The following is a 12075-nucleotide window of genomic DNA, read 5'->3' as shown; positions in this document are numbered from 1 at the left end:
CGTAAATTGACAGCGCTATATAAGTACCTGAAATAAAAAAAAAAAAATATGTCAGAAAAATAAAAGGCGGTCACCTGGTATATAGCACATATATAACGTTTTTTGCAAAAACAGAAAACAAAAGGAAAAAAGAAAAACGAATTAAACCACCCGAGCGTGGTAATGGACATCTGCTCAAAATGTCAACTTAGCTATGCCGATATATAGAACATAAGAAAAAAGTCCCAAGCCCAGGCAAACATCACTAAAACTTTTGGTGGGTTTAAAATTGTAACAATCTATCCATCACTATCTGTGGAGGGACAAGGCTAGGGTTATCTTGAATTTTTTGACTACATTACGATGGCGATAGGCCAATTGTTCTCTAAGAAGGATAGTTAACATAGGCAACCCACTGGACCCTAGTAGGCACAGTAGATGCCAGCCAAAATTGGGCAATCAACTTCCTAGCAAGGTATAGTAATCTGGTTACCATGATATAAATACCTTTTGGATACATTTCATCATCGATCGCACCCAACAGACACACCAGCGGGGTGAGAGGTATAGGTGTTTGAGCTAGATCAGAAATAGTCTGCATAACCTCTGCACAATATCGTGTATGTTTCAGGCAACGCCATATCACGTGTATAAAGTCCCCTCTGTGGGCTGTATGTTTTGGGCATAAAGGAGAATCCCTCCAGCCCCAATCAAATAGTTTAATAGGTGTACAATAAGTTCTGTGCAGGATAAATAGTTGCAAAGTTTATGGGAAGCCGATACTGACACAACTGGAAGAGACTCCAGGGCCCAGTGTTCCTTAAAGGCACAGGGGCGCACACACTGGAGATTCGGAATATAGCACAATGGCAGCAAAGGTCTCGCATCCCCTCACCAGTATTCCAACAGTACTATTTACTATTGCCAATGAAATGGGAGAGCTGGGCGGGCAGGCTGGAGAATGCTGGCGGCAGCTCCATCCACTCCAGTGAGTTCTGATATGGTTGCAATAGTGTCACCTGTGCAGGAGTACCAGGGTGGTGGTTAGGGAACTGGTCACACTGGGCTTGGAGAGGATGCAGTGGTGACCAGCCTTTACAACTAGATATTTATGCCCATAGGCAGAATGAAGCTTAGGACTGCAGGACACACAACTACTAAACTATGATATGACTAACAAAGTTCCATGCAGCATTGCCATATTTAATTATTAATAAAATCCTTAAAACTTTCTTCATGAGGACATAGTATTTACCATCATTGCATTGCAGTAAAGCTTGGTAACCCATGTGACTTGAATTGATGTGCCGCAGTGCCACTCATTTTTGATGGCACCTCAGTACACTCCCACAGCACATTGTAACGCACTACAAAATTCTGCAGGTATGATTAAAGATCGATTGCGGTGTGTTTGGCACCCCATTCAATTTGTTTTCAGGTAAATGCACTGCAACAGACCTGACCTGTGCGATGGGCCCTGACAAAGCTGCTTTAGGGGCCCAGCATTCCTGGCATCAAGTTGACATTTGTGGTCTCTCCTATGGAAGTGGTATCGGAGTGGCTGGCTCTGTAAGCTGTGACTTGGGAAAGCAAAGTCAAGGGACAAGTGTGCTCATAACAAGTTCAGGACAGCAGGATACTAGGATGGGTGCAGGGCTCCTTGACAGTGGCAAGTTGTGGGAAGGGGATCGGAGGAGTCCAGGGCCCAGCAGAGCTGATATTTAAATACTTGCACTCTAGCGAGTGTATATTATAGCGGTGCTGGTGGTGCAAAAATGTATCCTTCCCTATGGTTAGAAATCAGTGTTTGAATGCTGGGGATTTTTTTTTCAGTTTATATTTTACGAATGTTGATGTGGATATGTACCTAGTGACTCATAGAGAACAATTCTAGAGACTTTTTCTATACATGCCTTATATCAAACTGAGGATCATAGTAGTATGAGTTGCAAGACGATGATCACTTTTTTCCTTTTTTTTTTTTTTTTTTAACCCATGCAATTTTTTTTTTTCTTCCAACACCAGTACATGGACAGGACCTGCATGGAGTCCAGCTCAGAGCTTGTCTTCAGTACTCATCTCTATCCAGTCCCTGATGACCGAGAATCCTTATCACAATGAACCTGGCTTTGAACAGGTATTGGTGTTATTGTGCTCTCACCCCGAATTTAGTCCTTCACAACCTATTTTGTGGTGCTTACTCTATGCTCTTCCTCAGGAGAGACACTCAGGGGACAGCAAGAACTACAATGAGTGCATTCGTCACGAGACCATCAGAGTGGCAGTATGTGACATGCTAGAGGGCAAGTGCCAGTGTCCAGAGGCCTTACGGTAAGTCCTGTGTTGTGAAAAAACTTTTTTCTCCCGTGCCCTGGTAAAGGAAATGTACTTTATGCCCATACCACCGGTGGGCGCTAACTAAGTGCAGTATTTTTTTAAATTTAATTTGAAAAAACAAGTTTATTTGTGGTATATAAAAGAAGGGTACAAAAATACGGTATGAAAAACCAAACATTCAAAAGGAACACAGGGTACAACATTACACATGAGTACATCCATAACAAAAGGGGACAAAACTGCATGGCATAACTGTCAAATAAATGTGGTAGAAACTGAGACATATACGTGGAGAAGAAATGAGGGAGAACATAATAGTCGGGGGGGGGGGGGGGTATAATCCCACCCATCCGATCAATAGCAACAGTAGGGCTAAGGCAATATTCATCTCACCCAGGTTCTTGATCGCTACAGGTCTGTGAGAGTTCTAGCCACCTGTTCCAGACCCTGTCAAATTTAGCAGGACAATCCCTATGTCTATAGAGCAGCCTTTTTTAACGAAGGGTAGAGTTTACTTCCACTATCCATTCTTGTAAGCTAGGGGTAAGGGCTTGCAACCACGATTTAGCTATAAGTTTACGTGCACTAAAAAGAGTCTCGTGTAGGAAAGTGTCAAAAAATGTGTCTATGTCAGCATCATGTGATAGCCCTCGGATGCAGGGCTTAAGGTCCAGCTGCAGCGGGGAGCCTATATGGCCATGCAGGAATTTTAAGATTTGTATCCAGTAGGATTGGATTTCCGGGCAAGTCCAGATAAGATGTACAAAGGTGCCCAATTGTCTGGGACACCGAGGACAGAGGGAGCCAAAGTTCGGTCAGTACCTGGAGATCCTAAGCGGAGTTGAATAGGCCTTGTGTAATATATAGAGTTGGGTCATATGATCGGAGAGTCTGGGTGAAGCTAACTTGGGGCTATCCAGAATATCGTCCCACTCCAACTCATCCAGGGGGCCCATGTCAGGTAGATTGCACCTTCTCAACTGTCTGAGCAACAATGGTATTACGCAGTTCAGTGTACAGTGCAGATATCAGTTTAATATGGGTGTCACCCAACACTATGTCCAGTAGGGGTATGTCACAGAGAAAGGGAAACCGGACAGAAAATTGGGTCAGTAGCGCATGCCTCAGTTGCAGATACCTAATTAGCATAGGCGAAGGGAGGTTGAATTCTTCTTTTAGGGATTGGAATGTTTTTACACCATACCACTTGGCCTAAATAGAGTACACCCCTAGCCACCCACAGGTTGCTGTCCGGAATAGAGAGCAGCTTCCCCAGGCATGGGTTGTGCCACAGAGAAGTAAGAGTATAGATGTGGGTGGCTTTCAGTTTTTTTGAGGGCAATGTCCCAAATCTGTCTGTGGTGCATTAACAGCCTGCCCCGAGTGTTAGTCAATAGCATGTGTCCCCGTCCCCGTAATAGCAGCTGTATAGGGGTATGAGCTGCTTGGTGTGGCCTCTTACAAACAAGTATTTGGTAGCGGGGCACCTCCAGTTTGTGGAAATAGTAAAAGTGGGAGAGTTGCTATGCTATGTAGTACGATTGAAAGTCTGGCAACGCCACCCCACCACGTCTGGTCGGATTTTTAAGAGTAGCCCAGGGCAACTTGTGATGCTCGCGGCCCCACACAAAGCAATTCAGAATATTGTCAATGATATTGTCAATTACTTTAAATAGTTTTAGAGGATTTGGGACCAGGGAGTGCCAACTAAGTGCAGTATTAGGCTATTGTGGACTTTCATGGTACCATACAAAAGGCTTAATAGTCATTATGTTTAACATTTTATTTTTTTTTATTCCATAGTTCATTAAAACAGACATATATATCTAAAAAAAAAAACACTGAACACTGTGTCGTAAACAATTGGCTCTATAAGATCACAGATGGGGTAACATCTGAAGGATAACCATATAGCAAATACCATCTGAGTGTTGGGCACTCGACATGTTTCGCCGGAAGGTCGCCGCTTCTTCAGGAGCTTATAACATATGCAAACTGTGGCCCTCCAGCTGTTGCAGAACTACAAGTCCCATGATGCATAACAAGACTCTAACAGCCACAAGCATGACACCCAGAGGCATGATGGGAATTGTAGTTTCGAAACAGCTGGAGGGCCACAGTTTGCATATCCCTGTTCTAGAGCAAAACACACATTTAATGCTGCAATACAGAATAGAAAAGTAATAATTTACATTATAAGTCAAAGTTAAAATGAAGTACAGTTGTGGTGAAAACTCATGCATATATTGTCCTACCTGGGATGAGGTCACCCGCAGGGAGCCATGGGGTACAAGTCTGTCCCGGCAGATGCGGAAATCCCCTACAAAAGGGGAAGGGGCTACACAGTCACTTGTCTATTCAAAGAGGGGTGAAAAGTACTATATTAGGGAAAATGTATACTAAAACAAAGATTTATTATACGAATGATGCGTACATAGAGCTCTATTATAGCGCACTGTCTTTTGGCAGCTTTACAGCGTTTGGGTTTTCTTGCCGATAACAACTAGATCCAGACTGCATTGCATTCTGGGTAAACTGGTTTTATTTGCGTGCTTAACGAATAGTAAACTATTCTTGTGTAATATTTACTTGTTTTCTTGTTTAACTTTATACCATGTGATACACTATAAAACATTTTGCTCGCCAGGTTGATTCTAACAGTTTTCCAACAGAACAAATAAAAGTGAAACATGCAGTGCATGCACCAAAGTGCTCACATTCTAAGGTCCCTTCCCATCTCTCTAGCCTGTTGGGATTCAAAAACATGCATGGTAGCCTATTCATTTAACCACTTGCCTACTTTCACCCCCTTCCTGTCCAGGCTAATTTTCAGCTTTCAGCGCTGTCGCACTTTAAATGACAATTGCGCGGTCATGCAACCCTGTACCCATATGTCATTTTTATAATTTTTTACACACAAATAGAGCTTTTCTTTTGGTGGTATTTAATCATTTTTTTATTTTTATTTTTTGCTAAACAAATGAAAAAAGACCAAAATGTTTGGGGAAAAAAAAACATTTTTCATAGTTTGTTATAAAATTTTGCAAACAGGTAATTTTTCTCCTTCACTGATGTGCACTGATAGGTGGCACTCATGGGCAGCACTGATGAGCAGTGGTAGATGGCACTGGCACGTGGCACTGATGAGCACTGGTGAGACTGCACTGATATGATATTCAGGGAACTGGTAGGTGGCACTGATGGGCACTAATAGGCAGCACTGATGAGCACTGGTAGGTGGCACTGGTAGCATTGGTGGGACTGCACTGATAATGACACTGGTAGGTGGCACTGATGGACACTGGTAGGTGGCACTGATTGGTTGCATTGGTGGGACTGCACTGATAATTAGGGCACTGGTAGGTGGCACTGATGGACACTGGTAGGTGGCACCAATGGGCACTGGTAGGTGGCACTGATTTGACTGCACTAATAATCAGGACACTGATAATCAGTGCTGCTGTCCCTAACACAACCCGGTTATCAGCTTTCTTCTTCTCTCCTTGTGCTATCACCGTGAGGAAAGAAAAGCTGATAACTGGCTTGTGTTTATATCTGTGATCAGCTGTCATTGGACACAGCTGATCACGTGGTAAAGGGTCCCTGTGATTAGCCCTTCTCCCTTATCTGTGATCAGCTGTGTTTTGAAGGACCCAGCGATCACAGAGCCCGCCACAGGCGGCACGCAGGCAACACGATCATGGGAAGATATCCGTGGACGCCCTGCCGTCAAACAGCCTGTGCTGTAGCCGTCTTTCAATTTGAAAGATGAAAGCAACTAACTAAAAAAGACTAACAAAATATATGCTTGGATACAGCACTCTGAACAGCCAGCTTCTTTAGCAATGACCTTTTGTGACTTACCCTCTTTGCGAAGGGAGTCAATGACTGTCTTCTGAACAACTGTCAAGTCAGCCATCTTCCCCATAATTGTGTAACCTACTAAACCAGACAGAGAGACCATTTATAGGCTCAGGAAACCTTTACAGGTGTTTGAGTTAATTAGCTGATTATAGTGTGACACTATGAGTCTACAATATTAAACTTTTTTCACAATATTCAAATTTTCTGAGATACTGAATTTTGGGTTTTCGCTAACTGTAAGCCATAATCTTAAAAAATTAAAAGAAAGAAGTGCTTGAACTATATCACTCTGTGTGTTACGCATCTACAGTATCTCACAAAAGTCAGTACACCCCTCACATTTTTGTACATATTTTATTATATCTTTATGACACTTTGCTAAAATGTAAAGTAGAGAGCGTACAGCTTGTATAACAGTGTAAATTTGCTGTCTCCTTAAAATAACTCAACATACAGCCATTAATGTCTAAACCGCTGGCAACAAAAGTGAGTACACCCCTAAGGGAATATGTCCAGTGTCAATATTTTGTGCTGCCACCATTATTTTATAGCACTGCCTTAACCCTGTTGGGCATGGAGTTCACCAGAGCTTCACAGGTTGCCACTGGAGTCCTCTTCCACTGCTCCATGATGACATCACAGGGCTGGTGGATGTTAGTAGCCTTGCGCTCCTCCATCGTCCATTTGAGGATGCCCCACAGATGCTCAATAGGGTTTATTAGGCCTGAAGACATGCTTGGCCAGTCCATCACCTTTACCCTCAGCTTCTTTAGCAAGGCAGTGGTCATCTTGGAGGTGTGTTTGGGGTCGTTATCATGTTAGAATACTGCCCTGCGGCCCAGTCTCCGAAGGGAGGAAATCATGCTCTGCTTCAGTATGTCTCAATACATGTTGGCATTCATGGTTCCCTCAATGAACTGTAGCTCCCCAGTGCCGGTGTCGTGTCGAGGAATGCCCTCCGTCGGATAATGCCCGGGTCGGACTGCGCATGCTCCGTAAGTGACGTCACCCTGTCAGAACAGCTGATCGGCTGGGGTTGGCGCGTGCGCAGTCCGTCGGGGGCACAATCCGACGAGAGACAGAGCGGGGAAGAATCTAATGTCAGATTCTGACTCGCTCTGTAGCGCGTGCGCAGTCCGTTGGGGGCATTTCTCGACGAGAGACAGAGCGGGGAAGAATCTAATGTCAGATTCTAACTCGCTCTGTACGGTGATTACACATATGAAGATTCTAACTCGCTATATGTAACTAATATATAAATATATATATATATATATATATATATATATAGTGTGTGTGTGTGTGTGTATATATATATATATATATATATATATATATATATATATATATATATTATATATATATATATTATATATATATATATTATAGTAGTATAGTATATTATATAGTATATTATAGTATATATAGTGTGTGTGTATATATATATATATATATATATATATATATATATATATATATATATATATACACTATACTATATATATACTATATATATATATATATATATATATATATATATATATATATATATATATATATATATATATATATACTATACATATACTATATATAGTATATTATATTATATATATTATAGTAGTATAGTATATTATAGTATATATATATATATAGTATAGTATATTTATATATATATATATATATATATATATATATATATATATATATATATATATATATATATACAGTGTATATATATATATATATATATATATATATATATATATATATAGCTATATATAACTCATTAAAGGGGCACCCTGAAATACTATGATCAGTACTCATATAGTATATTATAGTATATATATATAGTATAGTATATTTATATATATATATATATAGTATATATATATATATATATATAAATATATATACTATATATAGTATGTGTATATATATATATAGATATAGATATAGATATAGATATAGATATAGATATATATATATATATATATATATATATATATATAGTTACTATATAGATAGATATATATAGCTATATATATAACTCATATGGCACACATTAAAGGGGCACCCTGAAATACTACGATCAGTACTCATATGGGACACATTAAAGGGGCACTCTGAAATACTAAAGGGGCACGCCGACTGCAATAATAAAAGGGCACTCTGGTATACTAAAGGGGCACGCCGACTGCAATAATAAAAGGGCACTCTGGAATACTAAAGGGGCACGTCGACTGCAATAATAAAGGGGCACTCTGACCGTGGGTCATAAAGGAGCTATGTGACTGGGACACATAACGGGGCACTCTGATAGGGACACTGATGTAAAGGAGGACTCTAACGGGGACACTGGATGTAAAGGGGGACTCTGACGGGGACACTGATGTAAAGGGGGACTCTGACTGGGACACTGATGTAAAGGGGGACCCTGATAGGGAAGCACTAGATGTAAAGGAGCACTCTAATGGGGACACGGATGTAAAGGAGGACTCTGACAGGGACACACTGGATGTAAAGGAGGACTCTGACAGGGACACACTGGATGTAAAGGAGGACTCTGACGGAGGCACCGACACAGGCCAAATTACGGCGGGGGGACATGAACTGCATGACGGCGGGGACACAGGGTGGATGACGGCAGGGACAGGGGCTGAATGACGGCGGGGAAAGAGGCTGAATGACAGGGGGATACAGGCTGCATGATGAGGGACACACTGATGAGGCACAAATGAGGAGGCACTCATTGGCATGATTTAGACACAGATGGGCATGAGACACGGGTGGGCATAAATAGGGCAGAGATGGGCATGGATGAGGCAGAGATGGGCATGGATGAGGTAGGGGCGGTGCCCATCGGTGTGTACAGCGTGCGAAGAGAGAGCTAAACCAGACATGCAGCGTTCTGTTGACAAATGATCGCTCTGTCATTGGATGGAGCGATCACATGGTAAATGGCCCCTGTCGTTGGCCCTTTAACACAATCCGTGGGAAGCGCGATTCGGATGTCTCTGTACGCCCTCCCAGAATAGGCCGACCACGCTGTAGCCATCATTGGGCTATGCCCTGGTCGACAAGTAGTTAATCCCCATAGTCTTAGCTATCCGATATTACCCGTAAAGCGGGGCTTTGCATTACTTATGTTCTGCAATATTTGGCCAAACTCAATCACAATGCCAGTCTCTGTGAAAATTAGGCATTGCCCCCAAAAAATGTGTGTGGCTACTGGAGGTCCTCTAGTATAAGTTTGCCAAGTATGGTGCCCTGAACCCCCGTGGTTTGGGCTCTACATTTATAGAAGCTTGGCCTGCTATGTTAATCTATGGCAGAGTCTTAGTCTGGAAATTTGAGGGGCTACAGCTAGGACCCCAAATGAGTCTGGGGGCCATATTTGGCACAGAGGTAGGGGGGTCCTTCCTTTACCACCCCAAACATTTTGGGGTTTGTTAGCTCAAAATTTCCTGATCAACTTTTTCTAGGGCCCCTTGAGAGTATGTGGCCCCCGGGCCATACGGCACAGCAGGGAGTGCTGGATACCATTGGACTATTCTGCGGTGGTCAGCTAAAGTCTACCCCAATGCAGGTCCCTGTGAAAATAAAGCATTGGCCCCAAACAAATGTATGTGCCAAATTTGGTGCCCCTGAGCACCGTGGTTCGGCTACCACAGGGCCCTACATTTAAGCTAGCCTGGCCCATTATGTTAATCTATAGTTCAGCCGCGATCAGGAATTTGAGGGGCCACAGATCAGGCCCCAAATTAGTCCAGAGGCCCAGAGGTAGGGAAGGTCTTCCTTTAACACCTCTACATTTTTGAGGTCGCTAGCCTGAAGTTTTATGGTCAGCTTTTTAGGGGGCCCCTTGGGAGTGTGTGGCCCTCGGGCACTAATGCGGAGTGGGGATTGGTGAGTACTGCAGGAATCCCTGGACTCTTAGCTATTCAGCAGTATCTGTATAATGCTGCTCTGCAGTTCCTGTATTCCATAGTGGTTAGCCAAATCGACCCCTATGCAGGTCCCTGTAACAATTAAGGTCCTGAAAAAAGCATGTGGCCCCTGCCACGTTTGAGGCCCCTAGCCACCAGGGTTCAGGTACCACTAGGCCCATAATTTAGGTCAGCTTGGTGCAGTATGGCAATCTTCGAGTGGGCACAGTTTCAGGGCCCCAGCTCGGGCACCAAACAAGTCCAGGGGACCATATTTGGCACAGTGGTAGGGGAGATCTTCCTTTACCACTCTGAAAATGTTGGAGTAGCTAGCCTGAAATTTTCTGGTCAACTTTTTCAGGGGCCTTTTGGGAGTGTGTGGCCCTGGGGCAGTACCGTGGAGAAGGGACTGCTGGAAACCATATATAATATTCTTAGCTATCCAATGTTACCTGCGGAGCAGGGCTCACTGGTACCTATGTTCTACAGTATTTGTGCAAATTTGACGCCCATGCCAGTCCTCGTGAAAATTAGGCATCGTCCACAAAAAAATGTGTGTGACCCTGGGGGTCAGCTAGTATCCCTGTACCAAGTTTGGTGACCATATCCCCCCGTGATTTGGGTACCACAGGGCACTAAATTTATGGTACATTGGCCCGCTATGTTAATCCATGACTCTGATGGGGGTGGGAATTTGAGGGGGCCACAGCCCAGGCCCTGAAAGAGTCCAGGTTCCCTGAACATGTTTGGGGCCCACGCTGTGGCCCCTCCAAAATTCCCTACTGCGCCATATATTACCATAGGCTAGGCCAAACTAGCCTAAATCTAGGGCCCCACGGTAGCGGAACGATGTTGCCCAGGGGCACCAAACTTGGTATAGGGTTACTAGAGGACCCCCAGGGGCCACAAAATTTTTTTGGGGCCAATGCTTAATTTTCATGAGGACCTTCATGGGGGTGGAATTTGCCCAACCACCGCAGGACATAGGAACTGCAGAGCCAGGCTCTGCAAATATTGTTAAATAGCTAAGAGTCCAGAGATTCCTGCAGTACTCACCAATCCCCACTCCGCATTAGTGCCCGAGGGCCACACACTCCCAAGGGGCCCCCTAAAAAGCTGACCATAAAACTTCAGGCTAGCGACCTCAAAAATGTAGAGGTGTTAAAGGAAGACCTTCCCTACCTCTGGGCCTCTGGACTAATTTGGGGCCCGATCTGTGGCCCCTCAAATTCCTGATCGCGGCTGAACTATAGATTAACATAATGGGCCAGGCTAGCTTAAATGTAGGGCCCTGTGGTAGCCGAACCACGGTGCTCAGGGGCACCAAATTTGGCACATACATTTGTTTGGGGCCAATGCTTTATTTTCACAGGGACCTGCATTGGGGTAGACTTTAGCTGACCACCGCAGAATAGTCCAATGGTATCCAGCACTCCCTGCTGTGCCGTATGGCCCGGGGGCCACATACTCTCAAGGGGCCCTAGAAAAAGTTGATCAGGAAATTTTGAGCTAACAAACCCCAAAATGTTTGGGGTGGTAAAGGAAGGACCCCCCTACCTCTGTGCCAAATATGGCCCCCAGACTCATTTGGGGTCCTAGCTGTAGCCCCTCAAATTTCCAGACTAAGACTCTGCCATAGATTAACATAGCAGGCCAAGCTTCTATAAATGTAGAGCCCAAACCACGGGGGTTCAGGGCACCATACTTGGCAAACTTATACTAGAGGACCTCCAGTAGCCACACACATTTTTTGGGGGCAATGCCTAATTTTCACAGAGACTGGCATTGTGATTGAGTTTGGCCAAATATTGCAGAACATAAGTAATGCAAAGCCCCGCTTTACGGGTAATATCGGATAGCTAAGACTATGGGGATTAACTACTTGTCGACCAGGGCATAGCCCAATGATGGCTACAGCGTGGTCGGCCTATTCTGGGAGGGCGTACAGAGACATCCGAATCACGCTTCC

The 12075-nt window shown here is 43.8% G+C and overlaps 1 protein-coding gene across 1 annotated transcript in view; it reads left to right on the top strand.

Annotated features, from left to right (window-relative positions):
- UBE2Z (ubiquitin conjugating enzyme E2 Z) overlaps positions 1-12075 on the top strand; it is a 32912-nt gene that overhangs the window by 6705 nt on the left and 14132 nt on the right. Inside the window, exons 4-5 of the mRNA XM_082272388.1 lie at positions 2005-2116; positions 2198-2310. Coding sequence (XP_082128514.1) covers positions 2005-2116; positions 2198-2310 — 225 coding nt within the window. The remainder of the gene's footprint in view (positions 1-2004; positions 2117-2197; positions 2311-12075) is intronic.

This window comes from Pelophylax lessonae, assembly GCF_965119305.1.
Source record: "Pelophylax lessonae genome assembly, chromosome: 11".
Classification (NCBI taxonomy): domain Eukaryota; kingdom Metazoa; phylum Chordata; class Amphibia; order Anura; family Ranidae; genus Pelophylax; species Pelophylax lessonae.
Note: the sequence above shows the minus strand (reverse complement) of the source record. Positions and strands in the feature narration are given on the sequence as shown.